The 26,794-nt window shown below is 50.5% G+C and overlaps 2 protein-coding genes across 10 annotated transcripts in view; one reads left to right on the top strand and one right to left on the bottom strand.

Annotated features, from left to right (window-relative positions):
* Positions 1 to 13,980, top strand: part of DHRS12 (dehydrogenase/reductase 12) — a 38,040-nt gene extending 24,060 nt beyond the window's left edge. For 4 of the 7 annotated variants that reach the window (XM_070044064.1, XM_070044062.1, XM_070044061.1 and 1 more), the window contains 6 exons: positions 6,686 to 6,747; positions 8,020 to 8,124; positions 9,518 to 9,608; positions 12,099 to 12,236; positions 12,438 to 12,579; positions 13,114 to 13,980. In XM_070044064.1, coding sequence (XP_069900165.1) covers positions 6,686 to 6,747; positions 8,020 to 8,124; positions 9,518 to 9,608; positions 12,099 to 12,236; positions 12,438 to 12,579; positions 13,114 to 13,150 — 575 coding nt within the window. In that variant the 3' untranslated portion in view covers positions 13,151 to 13,980. Of the gene's footprint in view, positions 1 to 6,685; positions 6,748 to 8,019; positions 8,125 to 9,517; positions 9,609 to 12,098; positions 12,582 to 13,113 lie in introns of those variants that run through there. The other 3 variants (XM_030882392.2, XM_030882387.2, XM_060287785.2) reach the window with 2 other exon arrangements.
* The window catches only part of WDFY2 (WD repeat and FYVE domain containing 2), a 181,254-nt gene continuing 164,703 nt past the window's right edge, over positions 10,244 to 26,794 (bottom strand). Inside the window, exons 9-12 of one of the 3 annotated variants that reach the window (XM_030882395.3) lie at positions 26,653 to 26,754; positions 25,670 to 25,800; positions 22,764 to 22,872; positions 10,244 to 10,445 (exon numbers count right to left, since the gene is read on the bottom strand). In XM_030882395.3, coding sequence (XP_030738255.1) covers positions 10,413 to 10,445; positions 22,764 to 22,872; positions 25,670 to 25,800; positions 26,653 to 26,754 — 375 coding nt within the window. In that variant the 3' untranslated portion in view covers positions 10,244 to 10,412. Of the gene's footprint in view, positions 10,446 to 14,843; positions 21,721 to 22,763; positions 22,873 to 25,669; positions 25,801 to 26,652; positions 26,755 to 26,794 lie in introns of those variants that run through there. The other 2 variants (XM_070044060.1, XM_030882396.2) reach the window with 2 other exon arrangements.

A 26,794-nucleotide genomic window follows, 5' to 3' on the forward strand; every position in this document is an offset into this window, starting at 1 on the left:
TCCCACCACCTTTGCAAAAGTGATAGATGAAATCTGGCCTCTTACTTTTCTTTGCGTTGCTTTGGTTACTAGTGACATGGAACTTGGCGATGGTGCTTATTTATTGGCCATTTGTATTTCTTTGCAGAGTTGCCTGTTCATGTCCTTTGCCCATTTTTCAATTGTGATCATCGTCTTTTAAACTGTTGGTTTATAAGCCATCTTTGGCACATCTATCACAAGTGCGTTCCTCCCTGACACCTCCTCCACCCCAGTTTAGCAAATTACTTTTTAATTCTGTTTTTGGTGCTTTGGTTGGTCACACAGAAGTTTAAATTTTCTATGTAGTCAGGCTGTATAGCTATTATTAAGACTGATTTATTCGTTTTTATGGTTAAAAAAAATCCTGGTTACTCTAAATACTTGTTTTTTTCCCTTATTTTCTTACAACGTTTTCTCTTATTTAGCGTTTTCATCCACTGGAAGTTATTTGGATATTAGGTCGGTAAGGACCCTTTTCTCCTCTTTCTTTCTCTCTTTCTTCTCATGCTTTTTAATAAACAGTGTCACAGCTCTGCTTACATATCGCATAATCTTTCCTTTCTTTTGAGTTGTGATGCTGTCTCTCTCGTGTACCAAATTCTCACTAAGTTGCTTCTCTTTCCAAGCTCCAGTCCGTTCCACCGATCTAGTGATTATTGTCACAACTGCACTATTCTCATTATTCACATACATTTTACTGTCTTCTAGGGCAAGCCCTAGCCCATCACTCCTCTCATTCTTGAGACATTTTCACCCAGAGGACTGATAGATTGGGGGTGAGGAGGCTAGACTTCAGGCATCAGGGGAGACTGGTGGGGTCTGGAGCTCCTGAAGCTACAAGGTAGGACCCCTCGGCCCCCAGAACGGCTTTGGAGCCCTGGGTGAGGCTCTTGGTCTAAAACTGCACTGCGGGGGGGTGGGGGGCGGTGGCTGTGCCGCCCTCCTAAGGACAGAATGGATAAACCCAAAAGTCAGAGATCTTCTGCCCCTTGGCTTTGGTTTTCTGCCAGCCATTGAGGCTGCTTTGGATGAGGCACAAACACCTTCCAGAGCTGAGCCCCTGGGCCACGATGGGCCTCCCCACCTACCTGTCCGCCACTCTGGGGTGGTGTCTGAGCCACTGCAGTGCCCGGGCCGGGGCGAGCTCTCTCGGGGCCCCGTGGGGACCACGCCTCCTGTTCTCCCAGCCAAGGAGCACTGGCCCCAATTCAGGAAGCCATTGAGGTGCCCGACTCCATCCTGGCCCGGGGGCCCAGGACCTTATGGGTTGATCTGGCTGGGATTCCATGGGTGTTTTTAAAGGAGAGCTACTCACAGCAGTTCTACCACACACCCATTTGGGGAATTTTAAAAACAAAATCCCAATTAAGCACCTTCATGCCTTTAATAAGCCCATTCTCTCCCTGCTGTAAAGCAGGCTCTTTCCTTGTGCCCCAGGTGTAGTACCAACAGCCTCCCTCTCGGATGTGACAGCAGGGAGTGATGCAGTCATCTTCCACCAGAAACACTGGTTGAGCTGTAGCACCCTGAGGTACAGACCTTGGATGGCCTGGGGAGGACAAGGAAGTGATAGCATATTCACTTTTGTGGGTTACCTGGAGCCCAAGACAGGTGCCAGAGCTCCCCCCTCTCCTCTCAGGTGGACCCTTCCCACCTCACAGGTAGAGCTCACAGGTGTCCATTCCCACATTTAAACAATGCTGTCCAGCTGCTCACAGCTTCAGCCACCCTTGAGTGAGCCCTCCCACCCCCAGGCTCTTTGCACAGACTGTGCTCCACGCCTGGACACCCTCCTCCCATCCCTACCCTCTCCTAGCACCCTGCAGCTTAGTCCTGCCTCTCTCGCCTCTAAATCTTAGCTCAGGTGTCACCTCACTGCTAACTCAGGCCCGATGCCACCGCCACCCCATCCCATGTGCTCAGAGCAGTCTCTTCTGCACAGCACTGACCTCACTGTGGGTGTAGGTTCATTACATAATAACCTGTTAATGCCTGGTGAACACCCTGCAGTCAGGGAGTTCTCACAGTATCCCTAGTATTTATCACTGGGTCTGGCATTTAGCAAGTGGAACTGGAAGCGGGGGAAGTTGAGGTTGGGGGCAAAGGGAAAGATCTGACTCATCCTCACCGCTGTCTGACCCCAAACCAAGAGTAAATACCCCACGAGAAACTGATGACTCTAATGCCTCTTAATGCCTCATTTTCTCTGGGACTCTGTGCTCCCAGCTTCCCCAGGTAATATGATCTTTGAAATGGTCTTTATATAATTTGTAAAGTCAGTGTGTGAGGCCCCTAGGCTCGCTATGGGATGTTTGTGTTATTGTACCAATGGGAGAGGTACCCAATAGTATTCATCACGCAACTGTCTGCTCCTTTAACATCTACACCAGTAACCTGCCAGGGGTAGAGGGACAGTCATTTTCTCCGGCAGATAGTACAATTGGTAGGAGCATATACCCGAATACACCCGCTTAGTAACCAAAGTGGCCTTATTTCAAGCTGGCTGTGAAGGTTTCTTAATAGAAACTCCAATCAGTTCTTCTATGCTAAATGTAAACATTGCAGTAGATTTTTCTCATCAAACAATACTTTTAATGCTACTGAAATATATCATACCCATGATGTGGTATGATTTCAGGAGCACCATGAGTTTATTATTCGGATGGAAATGTGGTTTCACGCGTGCTTTAAGAGTACTCCGCACCTCTCCTTCAGCGTTACCCGGATGTTACAGTGTAACATCCCTTCCTAATGAGCTTATAGAGAGAGATTGGCTTCAAGTCATGTACCCATGTCATAAAGGTCCTTGTTGCCGTATTTTAGAAGACTACGTCCAACATAAATTCCACTCCCAAATCTCTTTCTCGTAATGAACCTCCATCGACATAATGAGTTCCTTGGAAGGAAGGCATTGTGTAAATTAAAAATACTAATGAGTCATAATGATAATGAGTTATTTTCCTTATTACTGGAAGCAGAACTCAGCTTGGGCACATTATCCTGTGGCTGAAGGTGTCTTCCCTACACCCAGACCTGCCCTCCCCCAGGAGCCCAGACTAACATAGGTTCTCTTTTTTTTTTTCTCTCCTCATCAAAGCTCTGAATCCCCCAGATGTCCCTGATCTTGGCTAGTCAGTCTCGGGGGAATGGAAGTTACTAAACTGGTTCGTACTGAGATAGGAATGACCCGGAGGCACCGTAGCTGTTTCCAGCAGCGCTCCGCTTGCACCTTCCCAAGGATATTCCTATTAGCTGGTGAGCACAGGTGAGCTGGTGGATTTTCTAGCTAAGGCCAAGCCCAGTGTCTTAGGGATTGTCTGGTTACAAGGAACAGGAACCCACTCAAGCCGACTAAACAAAACTGATTTACTGCGGGGGAGGCAAGGGCAGCCTTCACAGAACTTAGCGGCAGAGGCACAGCTGGGCTTTGGGAGCGTCAGGGACAGGACAGGAGAGCGTGAGGAAGCGGGGTGAACTTTTCCTGTTTCTCTGGGACCCTTGTCCACAGACTCTATCCCAGCCCTCCTGTCTCTGCAGGATGCTTTTCCGTGCACACGGGCCAAATATGGCGGCTGCTGAGTCAAGGGTCCCGTGCCCGTGCTCTTGCGGGGAGGGTTCGACTGGTACGGCTTGGCTCAGGTGTCGCCCCTAACTCAGTCTCCTCTGCCCATGGGGTCGAGGTTGCGTGGCTCAAACACAGTGCCTGGCCCCGGGTCATGACTCGGTTACGTGTTGTTACAGGATGCAGGGCCCAGCCCTAAGGGGAGGGGATGGGGCACATCTCCAGAAGAAGTCTACCACACCAGGTCGAGGAGTTTTCTGCTGAATTTGGTTGGGCGCCTGGAGTGTTGAAGGGCTTTGGGGCAGGAGAGTGGCATTGGCGCCTGTGTTAACAGCGGGCCCGTGGTAGGATCTGTGAGCTGGGCAAGGAGCTCCTGGTGCCATGTTCATCCTAAAGGAGCAGTGACTTGCAGACAACGGGATTCATTCCTGCTCCCTTGGCACCGGAGTCGGTTGGGACTCTGTGGTTGAAGGACTCGAGAAAAGGGAGATTTGCCATGTTTTCCATTCTGCGTGGACTTGCTGGGAACTTGGAAAAGTCACAGAACCTCTCTGGGATCCTCTTAATTCCAATTCTTTTAATTAAAATAATAATTATATATATATATAAATATACACATACATACTACTCATATATTTTTCTGTTATTAATTTAGCAGATTCTTTTAAAAGATCTTATTGGCTTTATTCAGAGATTCCTAAATTGGGGAACATCAATCTAGCAATAGATAGGAGCCTCAAAGAACTGTACAAGGCAAGAAATTTTATAGGCAGAACGGAGCAGGAACAGGGAGGTTGTACTGGGCATGTAGCAGATTCTTCCTGTGTTTCTCTTTGCTGGCCTGGAAAGATGCTGAGGGTACACAGGAAAGGCCTCAGAAAGCTGGCTAGGTGGCTGGAGGACGATAAATCACTTGTGGCTGGAAAGAGAGAGGCTTCGTCTCCTTCTCAGGGAGGAGAAATGCTTGCTGTGTGTGAAGAGTGATATATGTGCTTTGAAATGATAAAGCTGGGGACCTAGGAGGCAAAAAGCATACAGAAGCACACGATGGCTCAGATCTGCTGGGGGCGGGGGGACCCAGAGAGCAGGATGGGAGAGGCCCGTTTTGTGGATTTGGAATGCGGGAGATTTTTTTTTTTTTAATGATAGAAAGGGCCCTGAAGGTCTGCTGCTAAAAACTGCAGTTTCTCCAGGAGTTTTAAAAAAATCACCTACCACCTGGCTGTGCCCCACAGGTGAGTGTATTTGGTAGGGATGAATGGCCCAGCTAGTCTTCCTGCCGGTGACTCCGTCAGCATCTAAACTGATACCGGTAGGGTATATTCTCGCAGAGGATGAAGCAGAAAACAAAACACGTCACTGGTCTCCTGGGTCGGGGGAGAGGCGCAGAGGGGCTACCCCAGCTCTCATCCGTCTAGGAGGAGCGCCTGGCCAGTGGGGTGAGCGAGTGCGGCCCTCGGCCCATCCCGGGCCTCTGGGAGGGAAGCAGTGGAGCCTCTGGAGGAGGGGTGCAGGCCTGTGGTGTGGAACCTGCTCCCAGCTTTCATTTCCTTCACGCCAAGGAGTCGTTTATGACAATCCGTCACGGCAGGCTGATGGGGCTGATAGCTTTTGGCAGAAGTCCTTTCTACTTCTCGCAAATTAAATCACAGAGAAAGTCACCAGCAGTGAATGCAAAGAAAGTGTTCAAGGCCACTGCACGGAGGCCAACAGCTGTCAGAGACCCAGCGTTTGCCAGACTTTAAAAATCCTGCACACTAACGAGGCTGGCACTTCAGCGACAGGTTGGGGTGCAGACACCAAGAATGCCGTGTGGCGTCAAGGGCACAACTCAGCATTGCTGATAATAATAATAGGAATAGTAATAATAATGAAATAAAATGGCAACAACCAATGTGCACAGAGAGCTTTCCAGTCTACGTGCACATTTTCGTTTCACCACAAAACCCTGCGATCCTAGGAGGTGGGCTGTCCAGCTATGGCCTCCCTTTCACAAGTAAAGAAACCAAGGCTGAAATGCTTTGTCGACCTGCCCGTGGTCACACCGCTGGTAGGTGCCAGCCAGGACTCAAATCCAGGCTCCCGGCTCCCCCCAGCGCCCTTGCCGTGACACCAGGCTGCTCCGGTGAGCCTGGGTGCAGGGCCGGGCTCAAGGTGGTGGGCAGAGCTGGGCAGGCAGAAACTCTGACGAGTGGCCCAAAAAGAGCCCAGGGCTTTCATTTCAATTCCCCGACCCTCAACCTGTTAACACAAGGTAATATATGTTCATTGTTTGGGGAAAAAAAAACAGATAAGCATAAGAACAGAGAAATAATAATTGCCCACTGAGATAAGCGTTTTGAACATTTCAGTGCACCACAGTGTCATCCTTGCAGATACTTTTTCTTCATTTTGACACGTCTTTCCTCACAAAAACGGAATTCTGTTCCTCCTGCCGTTTTGTAAACGTCTCATTCCATGTACTGTGAATATCTCCATGTCAGATACACTTCAACAATATTTTTCTCATTTTTTACAAATGTTAGACATAGTTTTTATGATTGCAGAAATAACCATAAGGTTATATGCTCATTGTAGAAATATTCAAATTCAAACCGTACAGAAATGCCCAGCAAAGGAAGCAAACGCTTTACTTAATCCCACCCTTGGGGCAGTGTTGCTACATTTCACATTTCCTGTTCATGTTCTTCCGTGCACACTCTAGACATAATGAACATATGTGTCTATATACATTTTTTTTCTCTGCCAAGTGGGATCACAGACTGTTGTGCAGTTTGCTTTTTCCCTTCCTCTGGTGAGGACATTTTATTGTCTCAGTTCCTGAGGTTCTAAGGCATCTTTGTTCCAATCCTGGGGAAAGGAAACCATGAGGCTGGAGAAGGGACAGGATGGTGGGTAGTAGCAACTCAGGGCTGGTTCCAGCGATCCAACTAGAAACCCTCTGAGAGGAGGGGACCGCAGCTCAGGCAGCCCCTTGCCGCTCACCCGGAGGAAGCAGGTAAACGGTGCTACCTCACCACCACCCCGCGGCCACCTGAGAGGAGGGGTCCCGCGGCACCAGATGGCCCCATGCCCCCTCATGAATGCTCTGTGCCTCCCCAGGTGTGTATGTTCTCACGACCGCCCTGATCCCCGTCTTGGAGAAAGAACACGATCCCAGAGTGGTGAGTTGACTTTGGGGATGTTTTGTAAGTAAATGACTTTGCTCCTGATGGGAAATCAGTGGTCCTACGTTTGTTGCCCCAACTGTCCCGAGGGGGCCATGCTGTCCACGTCCATAGGGGGAGCCAAATTCTGTCCCCTGGGTCCATGGGCCTTCTGTTTGATAATCTGAGATCCAGCAGCGGTGTGCCAGCCCAGATGGCGTCCAGGTGGGTCTAGGGAGGGGCCAGTGAAGCAGGGAGGGATCCAGGTCAAGGTGAGGGTCAGCCTGCGGCTTTGTCCTCAGGACACACGTACTTGAGGGGCTTGTAGGCGGGGCCTGGGATTCCAGAATGCTCGCTCTGGCAGTAGAGACTTCCTGGGAGCCGGCTGTCGATCCTGCCCCCCCTGCCCCGCTCTCAGGGGCCCTCCACCCTCCCTGCTCCTGCCTCTTGCCGCGGCTGGGTGGCTGCTGCCCATACACAACCAACGAGTCCCCTGCCAAAAGGGAGGCAGAGCTGTGCAAAGCCCCAGCCCTCACTGTAGGCTCTTCCCCAGTGTCATCTGGGAGTTGGCAAAGCCTTCAGAAAGGGGAGCTTCTGAAGAGCAGGGGCAGCCGGGGAAGGCAGTCAGCAGTGGGTGGGTGGGTGCACTTCCTGGAGAACCTGCCTCTCAAAGGGGAGGGGACAGGCTAACGGGTTACAGTGACGGAAATCAGAGAAGTCGGGAGGAAGGCTGCATTCTCTGTGCTGTGAGGGCCAGAATAATGATCTCCCCTGATCCGAGAGGTCCAGGTCCTAGGTCCTGGCACCTGTGAATGTCACCTTGACGTGGCCAAAGGGGACTCTGCAGGTGTGATTAAGTTAAGGGTATTGAGATGGGGAGGGTATCATGGATTACCCAGGTGGGCCAGTGTAGTCACAGGGGTCCTAAGAAGAGGGCCAGAGTCAGGGGAGACTTGACAGTGGAAGCAGAGGCGGTCGGCATGGTGCAGCCCCAAAGCAAGGCATGCGAGTGGCCTCTAGAAGCTGGAGAAGGGAAGGAACGGATCCCCCCTAAGACTGCCAGAAGCAGTGCAGCTCTGCTGACACCTCGATTTTAGCCCCATAAGACCCATTTCAGACTTCCGACTTCCAGAGCTTCCAGTGGGGGATTCATCTGCGACTTCATAAGCCACTAGGTTTGTGGTCATTTGTTGCAGTAGCAACAAGAAACCAACACGCTGCTTGACAGAGAAGAGGGATGGGAGGGTATTATGAACTTTTCTGTACATATCTCCATTATATTTATTGCAGGTGACAGTCTCCTCCGGAGGAATGTTGGTTCAGAAACTGAATACCGATGACCTACAGTCAGAAAGGACAGCATTCGATGGTACCATGGTCTATGCACAAAACAAAGTACGTGAGGGGAGTTTCTCAAGGCTGCCACCTGGGTGCTTTTCCCAGGAAGGCTAATTCTGGGATTCACGTTAATTTGGACCTTAGTAATTCCCAGCAGCACCTGAATGTTCCCCAGTGGAGAGAGAACCCTCTTCTCCATCAGGAGCCTGGCCCAGCCCAGCTCTGCCTGGACCAGGGTGGGGCTGGGGGGCTTCAGCTAGCCCCTAGGAAGAGCCACAAAGGCCGCCACCTCTCTTCCCTGGTTTCTTAGACCCACAAAGAGCATGGTGAGAGCCGGTGGCCGCCACAGCAGGAGCCCAGCAGGGGTTCCTTGCCCGGCACGGCTCAGAGGGAATATGGACCCAGGAAGTCACTCCTCTCTCCCTGGGCAGCCCCTGCTCACTGGCTGGACAGATGCCCCTGGAACAACGCTGGGTTTCCGGGCTCCCTTTGAAGGGCATGTGCATCCAATTCTGAAAGGAAAGGGCAGGGGTCCAGATCTCATGCCGGATCTTAACAGAAAGTGTAGTCACGCCGTCGTTCATCAGCTCATCACAGCTGTTTTTAGAAGCCGGGTATATACCTTCCACATTTATAGTTCTGGCCCCTCAGTTCATTACTTGGGTGGGCTCCCTTGTCGTTTGTGAAGCTGCCAGTGCCCACCAGCTGTCCCTCCTGTTGGTGTGGTCTGCCTCTGTCCGAAGCCGCCCCCCCTGCGCCCTGGCTCTGCCCCGCTTTCCCTCAGCGAGCCCCAGGCCAGCTCCTGGTGGATTACTTCTCATGACTCAATCCTGACAATTGAAGGAACCATACTTCTTGACAGTTTTTCCAGGGAACATGGGAACAAACCACTCACTCCGTAAATGAGGCCCAGATGGAGCTCTTTGCAAAACGTAATCAAAGTGCCCTGGGATTGGGCAGTAGTCTCCCTGCAGCTGAGGCTTAAGTGGGGGGGTACTTGATTTTTCAGGGAATTTGCAACAGCTGTGTTCTCTAAGCATCCCCAGTACGCGTCCTACACTCCAAGGCAGGAGTTCCTTCACATGTCCACGGACACCCGCTCAGTGCCGGCCTGTGCTGGTGGCCAGGGTACACAGTGAGCGGGCCCCAGCAACGAACACCGCAACACAAGCAACTAGGAAAGAGGACTCTCTGGGTGTCATTTCCGGAGGGGGAGGGGAGGGGGAAGCCCCCGGGCAGCGTGCGGCGTTCCCTCATTTCCGGTGCTGGTCTGTCGGCGTCTCAAACGGAGGGGCCGGGACGCAGCGCTGGGTTGTAGCCAGAGCTTGTGGGGTCGAGAGCCGATTCTAGAGCAAGGTGAAATCTGACATGGGGGGCGGGCGAGGCAGGGTAGGGGCCCCCTTGCCCCCCTCCCGTTTGTTCATCCTCGCCCCCCGCCCACCCCGTGCAGAGGCAGCAGGTGGTCCTGACGGAGCAGTGGGCCCGAGCGCACCCGGCCATCCACTTCTCGTGCATGCATCCCGGCTGGGTCGACACCCCAGGTAGGTCTTTCATTTCCACGGCGCCTGCGTTTCATCTAAAGGTATCTTGGGCGGCCGCAGGACTGACTCTGCCCTGGACGGGCCTAAAACCAGTATCAGGAGGACTAGGAATGGCTTCGTTTCCACTGAGAGGGTCAGGCCGGTCCTCACAGCTGAGCTGCTGTTAATCTGCCCCGCGCCTGGCGGAGAGAGGGGGCGGCCCTGGGGTGGGGTGCGGCTGGGGGCCCCTCCCTCGGGACGGGCGGAGCCAGTGCACACTGAGTGTCGGAGAGGAATGAACCGAACCGAGGGGGGCGAGAGGGACCGAGGGAAGTCAACGGGAGACGCTGGGAACGTGGGGATAGGCCAGGCCACCTCGCCGCCGCCGCCCGGGTTCCTAGAAGTAGTGATGCACACAGGTCAGTAACAATCACGAAGGAGACATGTGGAATTTTCTGGAAGCGCGTTGGAGCAGCAGGGAGGGAGAGCAGAGCTCTCCTCGGGATCTGGCCCTCCCAACTCCGTGGCCTCGGGTAAATCACGTGGGCTCTGTAGCTCTTTCCTCCGCCCCTGGAAACAGCAGCACAGGAGCACCCCCAGGACACCTGAGAGCCCAGAGCTGCTCACAGCCGTGTCTGGATACTGACGCGTGTGTCCTCACAGCCCCACTGCGGTGGGCACTAGCATCATGCCCATTTCCAGATGGGGAAACTGAGGCACGGGGGGGCCAGGATGGGCCGGCTGGGCCCGGCCACAGTGTCGTGGGAAGCAGGCTGTCTCGTACACGTGCTGTCGTCCTTTCTGAAAGCCGGTTGAGCAGAAGCCTTAACATTTGTATATACATCCTTGGAATTCATCCTAAGAAATAATGAGAGATGTGGAAAATGAGGTTCCTCATCACAGCACTCGTGCTAGGAGAGTGAGTTAATAAATTATGGAGCACCTGTACAAGAAATGTGTTCAGCCCTGAAAACTGCTGGGGAGAAATGTCTATGGGAAAGGAAAACTGCACTGTACCATTAAGTGAAGGTATCAGTCCCCCAAACTGTACTGCCTTAGGGTCTTATTTTTGCTACGCCCATATCCCCGTGGAAGAAGGCGTATGTTGGTGCCACGCAGCATCCCATGGAGCTGGCGCGGACCCGCCCTCTGGGGCACGGATCTGAGGACGTCTGGCAGCCTCCTGTTTTACATGCAGAGGGGGTGTCCTCAGCCAGGCACACCAGGAGGGACTCAGGCCAGGGGTGTTGCGAGGGGGTGGCTTCTTCTTGTCGCTTCTGGATGGGAGACATGCCCAGCCCTGCCTGACCAGGTAGCTCCGTCAGGCCGTGGAGGGCAGCCAGCCTGTCATCCTCCCAAGGACATCACCCTGACAGTCCTCGTGTCAACCTGTGTGCTTGCAAAATCTGTGCTCCAAGCCCACCCCCTGGATCCACCATCGGGGTCAAGGTGCAGTTTGCCCTCTATTGTCCACAGGTCACAGGGCAATGACTGGGCCTCTCGGGTGCAGATGGCCTGTCTGGGGACACAGAAGCCCGAGGGAGGGCTGGGCAGGGCCTGAGGCCGGGGACACTTGTCCTCCCCGAGTGCTGTGACAGAGGATTCAAATTCCTTCTCTTTGCTCATCAGTATTTCCTAATTTTTCCACAATTAGCAAGTACTGTTTCTATGAAAAGAAAAAAAAATTACTTTTAATATAAGAACTGAGGGCCTTAGATTAGATGATCCTTTCTCTTTCTGAAATCCTCTGATCTCATTACGGCTTTCAGACGTTGTTTTCTCTGCCTCCTTTTCTTTCCTTGGCTTCACGAGAGAACAGTTTTGTTTCCCAGCGTGCTGTTGGGACAGTGTGTTCCCCGAGGTCTGTGGGCGGCGGGGCTGGGCCTCCCGTGGTGAGGACGGGGGCCCTGGGGAGGTGACACCAGGAGGGGAACCTCTGTGTAGCCGGGTGTGGGGGGCAGGGGGAGGACGAGTTAGAGGAGCTTTGGCAGAGGAATGAAGAAGTCCCTCCCCTTCTTACTACACTCCTCCCTAAAAAGCAGGAAACACTAGTGCAGCCCGAGGAGCCATTAGCCAGGATCCTCAGGTCAGAATCCTTGGCGAGAGATGGTTCACCGAGGAAGCGGGAGTCTGATCCCCTCTCAGCTTCAGCGTGACCCTCCTTTCTTAGGATAGAAAGTGGGGAGGTGCTGGAGATTTTGCTCCCAGGGGACGGGCTGGTCTGGGCGCCCGGGGCCCAGGGGACACGGGACCCAACACACTCGGGGCTCTGGTGAGCAGCACTTCCCTCCCAGGCCACAGGGTGACACCTCAGGGGCTTTGTGACAAGGCTGTGTGAAATCTGGACAGCCTGGAGGAATGCTGTGTTGAAGTGGAAAGAGGGCAGTCCGTGGTCCCATTCCATTTTATCGTTGTTATTTTGTCATTGGAAGAAGCCAAGCGCGGGCAGCGTCCTGGCTTGAGGATGCTGTCCTCACCTCCCTGTCCGTGCCCCCCCCCCCGCCCCTGCAGGTGTGCGGTTGTCGATGCCCGGGTTCCACGCCAGGCTGGGGGCCAGGCTGCGCTCTGAGGCCCAGGGCGCGGACACCGTGCTGTGGCTGGCCCTCGCCCCGACTGCCGCCGTGCAGCCCAGCGGCCGCTTCTTCCAAGGTGACTTCCTCCCTGGGTGTGAAGGCGCCACCGACCCTCCTCTCCGTGCAGCTCGGGTCTGGGAGGGACTGTTCCCCTTCCCCGTGATTGTGCCCGGCCTTCCTTGGCAGGGCGGCTCCTTCGCCTGTCGGGGCGCTTTGTGAAGGGCCTCGCCTCTGACTTCGCACCACCCGCTTTTTCCATCCACCTTTCTGAACTCAGTGGGTCCCTTGAGGATGAAATCCTCGGGTTGTCATCCTTGTCCTGAGTCTTGGGAGAGGCCGGGCCCTGTGGGCACCGCGGAGATGAACGCTCCCTCTCCGAAGACCTGGGGATGGGAGCTGCAAGCAGCAGTGCAAAGGGAGTGAGTCTCTTCTTTCTGCTTCCGGGGGCAGTTATCTGTTGCGGGTTTGCTTCCAACCTGGGCAGCATCCCGACGGGCAGTCTGAGAGGAGGCATGCTGAGGGCGGATGCTGGAGGCCGGGGCCTTCTGCCTCTTTCCCCACCACGGATGTGGCCGCCTGAGCCATGATGGAGCTTTGGTGACCCTGTGGTGGCTGGGGGCGTGGCCGTACCTTCTCCGGTTCTCAAACACTCCACACTCCCCAAGCCCAAACCCCACCCCCGCCGGCACCCATGCCTGAGGACCCTCCCCCCAGCCCGCTGGAGTCCCTCAAAACCCAGCCCGACACCTGTCCTCCCCAACTCGGTCTCCCTTCTGTAGCACCTCATCGTCTGTGGGGACCCTTGAAGGCAGGGGTGGCATCTAACTCCGTCCGGTGTGGGCCCCGCCCCGGCAGATGTCCGTGACGTGACTGACGCGGGGCCCGAGTGGCGGGCAGAGGCTCGTCCACGCCGCCTCGCTGCTCACACCTTTGTTCTTCCCTCTCGCTTTTAGACCGGAAACCAGTGCCCACACATTTGCCTTTTGCTAGGACATCGTCCTCACCGGCTGAAGAGGAAAAACTAATTGAAATCCTGGAAGAGCTAGCTCAGAGATTTAAATAGGCCAGGCCAGACCCAACGCGGGGCTGGAACCGCCTCAGAAAATATGGGAAGGTGTGGCCCAGGGGTAGACCAGTACACGGACCCCACGTCTAGACGTCCCCGTAGATTGGCCCATATTCCACTGCTGTGGTCTGAGCTGCTTCCTCTCCTTCTGCAGTCATAGAAATCAGCCCCGTTCTTTATACAAAGCCTAGTATTGAAGCCGTGACCCACCATCTCCTCACTGTGGGACCACAGGTGGGTTACTTACCCTCCGGGGGCCTCATTTTCCCTGTCAGTGGAGATTTTAGTGCTACTGACCTCAAGGGGTGGTTTTAACGATTTCGTGAACTACTAGTAATGCACTTAGAAGAGCGCTTGGTGCATCCTAAAGACTTGATATATGTTTGTTAGCTATTAACATCAGCTTTAACTGACAAGTGTGCTAAAACTCACGGGAAAAAAAAATCCCCCTAAGGGTTACCCCCTGTAGCAATGAGGAGCCACACACAATGGGAGCTTTTATTTTAAAGTAAATACGACTGGGGCTGGGAACTAGCGAATCTGCCTCTTCTGCCTCTTCCGCAGTATCTTCTTTTCCCGTGTAAATTTCTCCTTTGGGATGTGGTTTTTTCCTAAGATTCCATGGCCTGGTTTATTTACATTTGCTACGATTAGAAGTGGCATGGACATACATACACTACCAAAGTAAAGTAGCTAGCTAGTGGGAAGCAGCTGCACTGCGCTGGGAGATCAGCTCCGTGCTTGGTGACCACCTAGAGGGGTGGGATAGGGAGGGTGGGAGGGAGACGCAAGAGGGAGGGGATATGGGGGTATATGTATATGTATAACTGATTCACTTTAAAGCAATTATACTCCAATAAAGATGTTAAAAAAAAAAGTGGCTTGAATTACGCACCTGGCATTCCGGTGCTACTGTTCGGTAAAACTCCTTAACTATTTGCATTTTATGTCTTAGTGATGCTGGGGAAAGTTGTAACCAAAATCGGTGAACAGATTTAGGGTAGCTCCATACACGTTCTGGATGGTCACGGCGAAATAAACGTACTGCATCACCCACAGCGGAGGAGCGCCCAGCTGGGCACCGCTCACCCAGTCCCACGGTGCGGGGCCTTCAGACGTGCCTGAGGTGCTCAGGTCCAGGCTGTCAGCCGAGGAGCCCCTAGGAAGGGGCTTTCTGGTGAGTCCGCCTGGAAGATCAGTGAGCAGCGGCCCCCCGGGCATGAATCTCTCCTTTCCTGAAGGAGGACACGGGGGGCTGCCGCGGTGCTGGGTGTGGGCGGGGCCGGGCGGGCACGGGCAGGCTGGATGGAGGAGGGGCAACCCAGCCGCCCCTCCCACCGGCCCTTTGACAGCGTGCAAGTCATCGACTTCTTCCCACTTATCTGTAAAATGGGCCTCATGAATTTTTACGAAGGCTTTTCCTGGCTGTATTTTTCCTGAGTCCTCTCTCCTTCATTTGGAAAGTTTATCAGCCACAGGTAAAGCAGCCTTGTGTGAAAGATAAAGAAAATAAAAAGGTCTGCTCAGCCAGCCATGGTGAACGCCAACGCAGGGCTGCTGGAGTGCGTGTGTGTCACATGGCACAGCTCGACAACAATGACAGGACCACAGGTGCAGGAAGGTTTCCAGAGATTTATTTTAAACCGTGGCGGTAGCTTGCATTGAGTCTTTGACATTGGTCATGGCTACACATTCATTTTGGTTAGCGGGAAGCACAGTGGGAAAGTGAGCAGAGTTCAGAAACGTTCACGACATTCAGCAGCATTTGAATGGAGAACTGGATACATTTAACATCGTGGGAAATCCCTGCTTACTCCCACCTAATCACATTCAGGAAGTCAATGTCAAGACTGCTTGGTCTGGTTGGGGGAATCTAGTGGCAGAGGGTGTGGCAATGCCAGCAGGGTTTGGCTAGAACCACATTTGATAAATCTCTTCCAGCTTTGGGCGTATTACATTTTCAGCCTGACCCCCTGGAGAATCTCATTTCAAAAAGAAAGAAAAAGACATCCATAAAGCAACACGCCCGCTGCAGCCAGGTTCCAACGTGGCTGTAGACTGGTGGGCGTGCAGGGTGGAAGCGTCCGTGTCCCCTGTTGTGGAGACAGTGGCAGGCAGGCACGAATGTGGGGCTAGCACCTTCCCGGTTGTCCAGTTAGTAACAGTTTTTGGACTTTTCATATAAAGATTTTCTTCTGCAAAATGACAGTACATTTGAAAAAAAAGCAGATGGCGTAAAACACAAATATGTAAGTATACAGTGGTTACCAGCGACACAAGTATTTTGGTCCATACTTCATATGCTACTAACATAAGGCAGCCATCCATTTAAATGAAAGAAAAAGTGTGTATAAGTGAAATACTTTTTTCAAACCATTTCTCCTTTTTGTGTTACAGTTTACCCTCTCATGCTTCCCAGAGAACCAAGGGGGATAAAAAGGAGAAAGGATCCTAAATATCAAAGTCACATTGTAAAACTAACCTTTAAGCCGACCTGCAATTCCCCTTCTCTCCCAAGAAAGTCAGATACACTTCTGTACACTCACGAAGGTGAACATTTTGAGGTATTTGTTTTTAATGAGATGGTACTATGATTGACTTGCACCTTCACCATCTTTTTCAAACCTCCTGGGCTCTAGACGGGAAAATACTGGAAGCAGTTTACTTGATGTGACACAAGACAAAGGCAGTGGGATATGCTCCCGTTGACCTGAGTGAAGTCAGCCACGTGCAGGCGGGTCACTGGTAATGGTTAGGTCAGTTTAGTAATAACAGTCATGGAATCATAGGATCACGGATTGGAAGGGATCTTAGGAACAATCATTGAATTCAACTTCTACTCAAGGCTTTTAATCTCCACATCTATTCCACTATAAATAGACAAGGGGCTACATACAAAATTCCCTGGCAAAAGAAACACAAAAGAGGAATCCCATTCCAGTGTTGGACAGATCTAATTTTACACCCTGCTTTCTTGTGTTTGGCCTAAACAGGCTTCTTGGTGGAAAGGATAATGTTTGTTTAAAGGCAAAATTACAAACTAAAAATATGGATGTCCCTGAATTAAGTTACGGACACATGATACTTGGGCACTGAAGGATAAAGGCAAGTGGATGGAATACAAGTATCAGTACTAGGAAGTACCGAGGCCCGCGGTGGGACGCCGGGACGCCCCTGCTCGGTAGAGTCGGGTCTCCAGGGCGGTGGCTGCCTGAGCTCTTTTACTGTCGCCGAATTGAGAATCCGCTTGGCGAGTGCCACTGCGATGAGGATTTATCACATTTACCACATTGTACTGAAATGACCATTACTTGCAAGAACGATTCAAAGCCAGAGGGAAATGAGGGCAGCAGTGGCCTGCTTGCTCACGGGAAGGCCGTGTGGGTGCAGTGCCACTGCTGTCCAGAACAACCTCCTCCACAGGTCAAGGCCTGTCCTTTTTCAAAGGGGAGCTCCTAACCTGGGCCCCCAGGTAATAGCGGAATCAGTATGCCGTAAGCTTATCCAGGCCAAGTCTGTGCAAGCAGTGGTCTCCAGCCCCACCTCACAGCCTCCAGTGAGGGGCTGTGCCCCCAACAAAGTTCAAAAATTAGTTACCAGGGGTCATTTTAGGATAATAACTCCAGGTACTTACAAAGAAAAAGAAACTTTGATACCAGCCTCAGCTGCAGGGAAACTTGACTCTCTGGGTAGAGGTGCGTGGTGAACCGTGTGCTGCCTCTCTCTGTGGCCACGAGCATCTGCGTCTCACGGTGACAAGAGCTCAGGCTCCAGGACTGCAGTTGTGCACTTGATGTTCTCTGGCAGCTCCAAACCGCCTGTGGGCCCCGAGCACCAGGCTGATGCAGGTCCTGGGCCTTTCTTTACGCTGCTCCCACAGCCTGGGCTCACAACAACTCATCCTTTAACTCTCAGCTCAGAAGCCCTTTCCTCTGCAAGGTCCCCTGGCTCCACCCGTGCGGGTAGGAGCACCTGCGCAGCTCCTGGAACAGGACCCCACAGCCCTCTGTCACTGGATTTACCACCTGGCACTGAAATGATCCATCTAGGCGACAGGATGGACCTCGTGACCCTGGGCCTGGTTCAAAGCCTGGAGTGTGGTGGACACTCAACAAAGGGTTGGACTGGACGAGAATTGGAGTCTCAAGGGTCATCTAGATCCCTCAGTGCTCAAGATGGACTTAATCTCTGTTTCCCAATCATGTCGCTAGATAGGCACTTGCACATCCAGAAAAACATAACTTTGTTTTAAAGGAGAGGAAAAAAAGAATGTTTTTGGCAAAATGCTTTCCTTCACTTTAAAATATAAATCTTAGTGGACAAGGTCATTTATATACAATTAAACTACTATGAAAAGGCCAAACCAAAGGAATGTCATTTAATGGATATTTATGTCCAGTAACTTTGATAACATAGTTTAGATCTAGTTCCTTGCTTAAAAGGCAAAATTCAGGCGTTAAAAACTGATTAATGTTAAGAAAAAAATAAATTCTGCTTTTGAAAAAATGAACCTTAAAACAGGAAAAGAAAGGCAATGTTCCATAAGAAGGTCAATGAAGAGACTGGCTCAGCGCCAACCCACACACGGAGGGTGAGGTGGGCTTTCAGTGCCCCTGGATTTCCACTTAAACTTTGTAGCTGGGGTGGTCTGTGGGGAAGAGTGTAGGAAGGAGTTTATGCTGATGGAGACCTGCAGGAAGCACCTCACTGCACATACCCATCCGCTTGGAACCACAGCCTGGGTCCAAAGGCTGTGCCTACAATGAGAGGAACAGACCCGGTTCCGAGAGCTCCCTGCCTCGAGGCTGGAAGTCATTGCTCCCCCTCACGCCATTACCAGTTAATGTTCTAAAACAACTGTTCCTCGAAAATTCTTTCAGGTTTCCCTTGTTGATACCTCTGCGATCTCTAACTGCCTGGTGTGACTATAGTGTTTTGTGCTTGGAACATTCTAGATGTCTGAAGATCCCTTCCAGTTTTTGTGATTTTATGATTCTTTGAATAATTCAAACAATCCAGTAAGAAATACATCATGGTTGATTGACCTCAGATAAAAAGACACATGACTCCAAGTACTTAAAACCACTTGTGCTACTGTGGAGACAACCCAGGCAGTTAAAGGTTCCAGTAACATCATTTCTTTGGAGAAACTGAGAGCATGTGATTGGTTCTATCCTACCCAATGAAGGACAGCCACGTGCACGGTATGTGCGGGTTTGCCACTTTCCCAGCATAATCCTGTTAGGCTTTACTTGCCAGAGCTTCTGTATGTTGAAGTAACAGAGCAAAAAATATATATAAAGTGCAATTCCAGTGGGGTAAAACAAGAACTATGAGAGTTAACCCAGACAGGAGAAAAGCCAAGCGCTGGCACCAGCTCCCACTCCTAATGAATGAAGCCTCTATTCCATAAAAATGCTTGGAAGGCACCCCGACACCAACACATATCTACGAGTTACAAAAATGGTGGAGATAATGTAATACTCAAGAATTCACAGTATTATAGACACACACAGTTGGCGTGCTAAGCGCTTCTCACCAAGTTCAAGCACCTACACAAATGAGGAGAAAGGAAAAGGCAGGGCAACGGATACCTTGACATATCTGTGGTTACTGATCGTGACTCTCGTCACCAACGAGGTGTCCAGTGGTTTCAACCTCTGAGTGGCCCTGTGGGCTGGGATACAGACAGGCTGGGAGGGAGATGGCTGGACTGAAGTGCAGGGTCACAGACCAGAGGGACCACGGTGTCACATGTGGTCCAAAGGAGACAATCAGCTTTCCCAGTGGGGTCTGAGCTCATCGAGACCCAACTCAGATCCACGTCAGGTCTGCCGCGCACCTGATCCACCGTCTCCCTATCGCTGTGCTTGCCTCTCTATACACAGGCCGGGCTCCAAAGTTCAGGAAGGGAAAACATAGCGATTCTTTCCTACAACTCATTTCCAACACACAGTCCTTTATTACATACAACTTAAGTGGCTCCAGGTTCTAGTAGTAAACTACAAAATAGATATGAGTTTTTTTGTTTTTTTGCGGTACGCGGGCCTCTCACTGTTGTGGCCTCTCTCGTTGCGGAGCACAGGCTCCAGACGCACAGGCTCAGCGGCCATGGCTCACGGGCCCAGCCGCTCTGCGGCATGTGGGATCTTCCCGGACCAGGGCACAAACCCGCGTCCCCTGCATCGGCAGGCGGACTCTGAACCACTGCACCACCAGGGAAGCCCAATATTTGAGTATTTTAAATTCCCTTTTTAAAGCTCTCTCACAGAGCAGTCATGCAGAAGAGACTCAAGTTAGTTATGATGGCTTTGGCTGATGGCAAGCAAGGATTGTGTGGAAGTGGCAGTTAAGTGATAAGTGGTAATTGCTGTGTGTGTGTGTGTGTGTGTGTGTGTGTACACAACCTTAGAGTATGGTCACATGGGCCCATCTGCCCTGATGTCCCAGGTCATGGCTGTCACGTACCATGGCTGCATGGGGCACACCCACTGCCCTGCTTCCCAAAGCTGCAGCAGCAGAATCATCTCGAGGAAGCCCGTCCCCCGGAAGCACGCTTGGTCAGTGTTGGGGGAGGGATAATCCAAGTATGGCTGGGAGGCCTTCTCCCAGTTAGAAAGAAAATTAATGATCACGAGGGGGAAAAATTACTTTCAGGAAAAGAGGAAAAAAAAATAGGGAGGACTTCAACTACTACCACCCCAAATTGTCAGATCAAAAGAGAACAAGATCCTGTGGAGGTAGGGCTCAGATAGGGAAGGGCAAGTAATTGGCCTGTTTAACTGCGAGGCTCTGCTTAATTAACCTGATGAACCCCAAGGACCCGGGGATCCCCCAACGCTCCTGACAGGTGAGGGCTGAATGAGGTGGCACTTGTGTAAAGTGCTTAGAACGGGGCGAGCACATAGCTCATGCCTGCTGCTAATTTCAATTCTATTTTTACAAATGAAAATAAGATTTTCTTTTTTTCTTTGCGATACGCGGGCCTCTCACTGCCATGGCCTCTCCCGCTGCGGAGCACACAGGCTCCGGACGCGCAGGCTCAGCAGCCATGGCCCACGGGCCCAGCCACTCCGTGGCATGTGGGATCCTCCTGGACCAGGGCACGAACCCGCGTCCCCTGCATCGGCAGGGGGACTCTCAACCACTGCGCCACCAGGGAAGCCCCCAAAAATAAGATTTTAAAAAAGAACTTCAATATCCCAAGTTGAGTCACTACACACAAGAATATCTCAATTTATCAAGTTTGAGTGGATTCCCTTAAAATTAGCTAAGTTTAGATTCATCTCCTAAAGCCTCCCCCTCCCCCCCCTTTTTTTTTACATTCCCAACTGGAACACAGCATGAACTGTAGGATTCAGTACCTTTTATGTCTCAGATCACACAATTTTAGTATGAAAGTGTGCAAAGTGTTCTCATAAAATACATGAAGATAAAAATCTTTAAATATCTCGTTTTGAAAGAAGAAAATACAGACGGTGAGGAATAAAGCAGGATACAACCTCGCAGCAATGAACATGTTCAAGTTCAGAGGTGACATCACACAGAACAACGCATTTTAAAGACACTATTCTTGAAGGACACAGGGTTTTGTTGTTTTGTGTTTAATATGAAGAGCGACAGGGAGCTGTGTCAATAAAACTAAAACCTAAAAGGCTCAGAAAGCTCCAGCTGAATTAGAAATGATCCAGGCACTGAGAGTTGAAGGCCTGAGTTATGATAATCTACTCTGTGGCTGCGAGTGGCTTTCTCACAACATTTGTTTTTAATGCAGGAAAGACAGAGAAAAACTGAGGCAGAAACACAAGGTCATTTCCACTCCATGAGAACATGTACGACCTAGATATCACAAACAGATCGCTCTCAGGCGATTCAAGAGTCAGCTGGGAAATCCACATGAATGGTTTTCCAGGTCTCTCAATGGGAGGGGATTTCTACGAAAGCAGAAACACTGCAAATAAACTGTGAATACGTACACTCTGGGGAACAGCCGATGAAGCCGAGGGTGGATACACAGAGAAGGAAGAGATGCCGACCACGAGATATGTGTCCAAGCGAAGGAAACACGGAAACTATAACTACCGAAAACACCCTGAACGGTTATACACGCCTCATTTCTCCGACACACAAAGCAACAACTAAAACGAAGTGGTGAAAAATATAAAACTTAAAACACCCCACACTGAGTTTGCAGTATACTCAAAACAAGGTAGCACAGCCAGACTGTATAAACCACTTGTTAAAAAAATATCCTCTTTTATATCGTATGAACAAGTTGCAAGAGTTCCCTCACAAGAGCTCCCCGACCGCTCACCGCCGTGTGTGCGGGTCACACGCAAGCTCAGCTCAGCTCTTCAGCTTCTCTCCCACCACTCACGCATCTGCTTTACAGCTCCAGTCATGATTTAGGTTAGAACAACCGTTTCTTGAGTAAATACTATCCTTCTGGTGCCTGGAAGGGGCATCAAGACACAACCGGGGTCATATCCCACAACTGTAAAAAGAAGAAGATCTCTGATGAACTACCATTCAACTGTGTTGAGCACCCACAGTCCTTGTAACTGAATTCAAGTGTATTTTTTAACTTAACAAGGAGCTAAGTCCTATACGAACATCATTTATAAATCTATAAAATAGTATTTGTCCATCAAAAAGTTCAACATAACCCTCAAAAACAGGACAATGGCAGCTGGATATTTTAATCCGGCTGATGGAGAATAAAGGCAGATTAGATTCATTCAAGGGGGAAGGGAAGTAACATATGAGGCAACAAATGGGTACCAAGATGTGCTGTGTCCTTTCTATATCTCATCTCATCTTCCAAACAGTTCTACGAAATGTCTCATTTTCAAAAATAAAGGAAGCAAGCCTCCCAGAATTTACTTTAAACGTGCTCAAAGTCACAGAGGTCTGGTGGCTTCCAAAGGGGGTTATTTCAACCGCCCCATCCTGCTGCTGCCTCCAAGAAGGGACCAGAACAGGCCCAGGAAGTAGGGCTCAGTGAACGAGGCAAACCTGAGCCTCTGGGTGCCTCAGAGAATGACACAGGTGTGGCCCCTTCAGTCCTGTGCCTCTGCTGTGTCACAGAATCCATGTGGTCTAGCGCAGTCCTCAGGCCCTGGAGGACTGCTCCTGGGTAACTGATCTCACGGGGAAAAGATCTTGTTTATTACTTGTTGGCTCATTCAATGCTCAGCTCAAACCCCCTCCTGAAGCCATCTCCAGCAGCACTATCTCCAGCTCCTGAACTCGTCCAGTAATTCTTGTCCATATTACTCTTTGGGCTGCTGAACATGTGACCTATTATTAACTGTCTTTCTAAAAGTATGTCCCCAGTAGACTAGCTGTTCCTTTCAGGCGAGAGCCATGTCTTATTTTGGTGTGTACAGCCAGTGACTGTTCACGGCAGGTAGCAGGTTCTCAAAAATGCTCATTGCCAAGGGTAAGCTTTGGAGCAGACCTCATGTGGTCTTGGGGCTCCTGTATATTTACACAGAGCCAAAGATGGAAAGCTTCTAAGATAAGAGAGCATCCTACCTTAATAACCTTGTCAGTTCCCGAAGTCAGTAACCATCCTCTGGTGGCATCAAAATGCACATGCACGATGTTATGTTTACTGTCATGGAAGGTCGCCGTGGGTGCACGTCTGGAGGGAGCAAAGAAAGTTTCCAAGAGTGAAAGGCAGTAGTATATAAAGGAAGAAGATCTAGAGTGACATTAAGCTCTAATTTTTAGCCAAATGGCTAAAGTGACTTCACTATTAGAAACGCTCCTGGGACTTCCCTGGTGGTGCAGTGGTTAAGAATCCGCCTGGCAATGCAGGGGACACGGGTTCGAGCCCTGATCCGGGAAGATCCCACATGCTGCAGAGCAACTAAGCCCGTGAGCCACAACTACTGAGCCTGTGCTCTAGAGCCCGCGAGCCACAACTACTGAGCCCGTGCACCACAACTACTGAAGCCTGTGCACCTAAAGCCTGTGCTCTACAACAAGATAAGCCACAGCAATAAGAAGGCTGCTCACCGCAACTAGAGAAAGCCCACATGCAGCAACAAAGACTCAATGCAGCCAAAAATAAATAAATTAATAAATTTTTAAAAAATGGGGCTTCCCTGGTGGCGCAGTGGTTGAGAGTCCGCCTGCCGATGCAGGGGAAGTGGGTTCGTGCCCCGGTCCGGGAAGATCCGACATGCCACCGAGTGGTTGGGCCCGTGAGCCATGGTTGCTGAGCCTGCATGTCCGAAGCCTGTGCTCCGCGACAGGAGAGGCCCCCGTACCGCAAAAAAAAAAGAAAAAAAAAGAAAAAAGGAAAGCTCCTCAGAGCTACTTTTATTCCCTGGTGACATGTTATGATTTTTTTTAAAAAAAGGGTAAAAGGATTCTTACACTCTCCAAAATGGTCAAAAGATGTTGAAGTTTCTAAACGTCCTTTTGGAGATTTTGTTGCTCTGATTGAGTCTGTGAGGCTCTCTACCTGTGCTGTAAACAAATCTTTAAAACGACCCACAGTGCTTTTGCTAAGTTTGATCTCAGAAGGACTTGCTGGTAAAATAGTCTACCTTTGTCTATTGCATTAAAAAAAAAAAGCACACTTGTTAAAACGCCCAAGACTGTCATTCTCATCTAAGGGCTCTTCATTCTTTCTCCTCTTTTCCCTGGTATAACTGCAGATCTGGTTTTTCTGTGGCATTCTGATGCTTTGACAAGTAAAACAATATATAAACAAACACTGTTATTTGCTTTTTAGTTTTTTAATCTGTGTATTTTTTTAGTAAGAAGGCTGGTCAACTGCCTAGGTACTCTAGAGGCAATGCACATGCTCCCACGGAGAAGAAAGCAGAAGAAACAGTGATGTGGGAAAGGGGACAGGGACGTGGAAGGAGACTGCAGTTTTCTAATCATGTTTCACGTCGCCGCTCCTCGGCAATGGGCTCCCTGAAGATGGCTGTTAATTGCTCAATCTGGAGAACAGATCTTCAGTATCCTAAAACTGATCACTTTAAAATATTTAGAATTAAAGAATTAGGTTTAATTTGTAGTCACTTAGACTCTCTGGGTCTGTGTCTTTAATGAAGAATTAAACTAGAATATCCTGTCTCTTGCAGCTCTCTAATTTAATGAGAACTCATTAATTTCACCACATACGATGAGCAGAACATAACCAATGAACATAAATGCTTACTTATGCAAGGGCATCTTACTTAACATTTGCTATGACTAAATAAGAATGAAAAAAACACATACATTAACATTAGGGTTATCTAAGAGAATGCTTTGTTTTATTAATTTGCCAAGAATTTCCTTTAAATGCTGACCTCCTCTGATGCATTTTTTTTTTTTTTTTTTTTTTTTGCGGTACGCGGGCCTCTCACTGTTGTGGCCTCTACCGTTGCGGAGCACAGGCTCCGGACGCGCAGGCCCAGCGGCCATGGCTCACGGGCCCAGCCGCTTCGCGGCTCGTAAGGATCTTCCCGGACCGGGGACGAACCCGCGTCCCCTGCATCGGCAGGCGGACTCTCAACCACTGTGCCACCAGGGAAGCCCTACATGCAGCTTTTAAGACACCCATCTAGTACGTAAAATGACTTTACTCTAAACAGGTGTGGGGGTGGGTGGAGGTGGGAGAACTGGGCAATAAGTTCCCTATGAGATCCTGTTGTAATTCACTAAAAGGGAAACTTGGTGAAGACCATTCTGTTTACATCTGTTTTACAACAGCTGACATGAAAAAGACGACATGGGAGGAATTCCCTGGCAGTCTAGTGGTTAGGACTCCGAGCTTCCATGACAGGGGGCACGGGTTCAATCCCTGGTGGAGGAACTAAGATTCCGCATGTCTTGCGGTGTGGCCAAAAAAACCAACCAAACAAAAAAAAAGGAACATAGATTAAAAAAATGAAAAGACAGCATGGATCTGTCCCACCCTCCCTGCCACCCCCCAACAAAGCACAGCGGCACAGTAACCTCAGGTCCTGGGTTATTGGGCGAGACTGACCAGCAAGACTCAGCAGCTGGGCAACTGGCGGCACTGGCCTCTTAGGAGAAATGGCTTAACTCTTCCTGGAAAACAAAAGCTCTGGAGCCTGTGGGCTGATTTGGTCCTATAATGATACCGGCTTGGGCTAGAAAGTAAACCCAGGGCTCCTGCACTGCTGGGCAATTCTGAAGAAAATGAGCAGAGAGTTTGCTACAAGAACATTTCACGGCACACACCCCTGGGACTGACGAGAGCACAGAGATGATTTCTCAGCGTGCACTCTCTCCTCCTGCCCACAAGAGAACATGATCTCTTGGTGGAAAGGAGGGCTCTGCCCACCAGCCACGGTCTGCATTAGAAACCAGCAGGACTAGGGCCCCATTAGTCACGGCTGCGGCGCTGGGCGAAGCTCTTAGACCCGGCTCCCTCCTTAACCTCGACAGTTCTGCGGATTGCTGGGACTTACTCCTCGTCGGTGATGGCCTCGTGGCAGCTGTCACACACCCTCACTTCAAACTCGAAGCCCATCAGAGGGATGGAGGAGCGCTTGGAGCTGCACTTGCCGCAGACGGCCTTCCCGCACTTCCGGCAGTGGTGCTGGAGGGAGAGAAAACATGCTCCCTGCGGCTGCGCACCTCGGCCTGGCCGGGTCGGCTCAGGTGTGACCCATAGCGTCCAGGTGAGGATGCTAAACCAGAATGTTCCAGGAAACTGAAGGAACGCGCCAGGTGCTCCTCTTTTGGGACTGTTTATTCAGGATGAGGACTGTTTGGGAAGCACACGTGATCGTGCCACGGCCTCAGACCCCGCCCCCTTCCCCAGTCTCGGTGCTTTCCAATTATCACCGTATGAACTAGGACCCACCCAGCGGTCGGGTTATCTTAAAGCTGGGTGTCCAGAAGTGCCACCTCCAGAGGCTTCGCTGCTGGGTGAAGAACTGGGACGAAACCTGACTCAATCCACTGTCTGCACTTTGGCCGTGCTCAAGCTAGGCGACTGGCATTTGACTTCCTTGGGGCAGACCAAACCCAACCGTGGAATCAGATTGAAAATGCTGTATTATACATAGATATAAATAACTAAAACTAAGATGGAAGGAAGGAAAGTGAAATTAAGAAGAAATAAACATCACTTACATAATTTCATGGTTTGGTACCAATATAAGCTAAGCACGGCCCCTCTAATTTTAAGGTACATTTCACTAGATGCCACTAGAATTCTAAAATCATATCCCTTAACTACTGGCACCAAGTGACTACGGAAACCGAATGCAGCAGGAATGAGCTACAGGAGAGAAAGGGAATAAACTAGCGTGTGGTCACAAAGTGACTCCAGGGCAATAATTTACTCCCACTGCAGCTCTCGCCCAGGGGCGCTACTTCCTCCAAGATCATAAGGTAAAGTTATTTCTACACAATTACATTTTGAGGAAGCATCCGTATCACCCACCTGTCTCAGGCCAATTTTCTTGCTGTCCCACATCTGCTTGAAGTTCCAGAAGAAAGGCTGATCGCACTTTTGGCAGGAATCACTGTCCAACCATTCAGGGGTCTTGTCAAATAAAGCACACAACAGGTCACAGTGAGAAGCA

Source organism: Globicephala melas, chromosome 18, assembly GCF_963455315.2.
Source record: "Globicephala melas chromosome 18, mGloMel1.2, whole genome shotgun sequence".
Classification (NCBI taxonomy): domain Eukaryota; kingdom Metazoa; phylum Chordata; class Mammalia; order Artiodactyla; family Delphinidae; genus Globicephala; species Globicephala melas.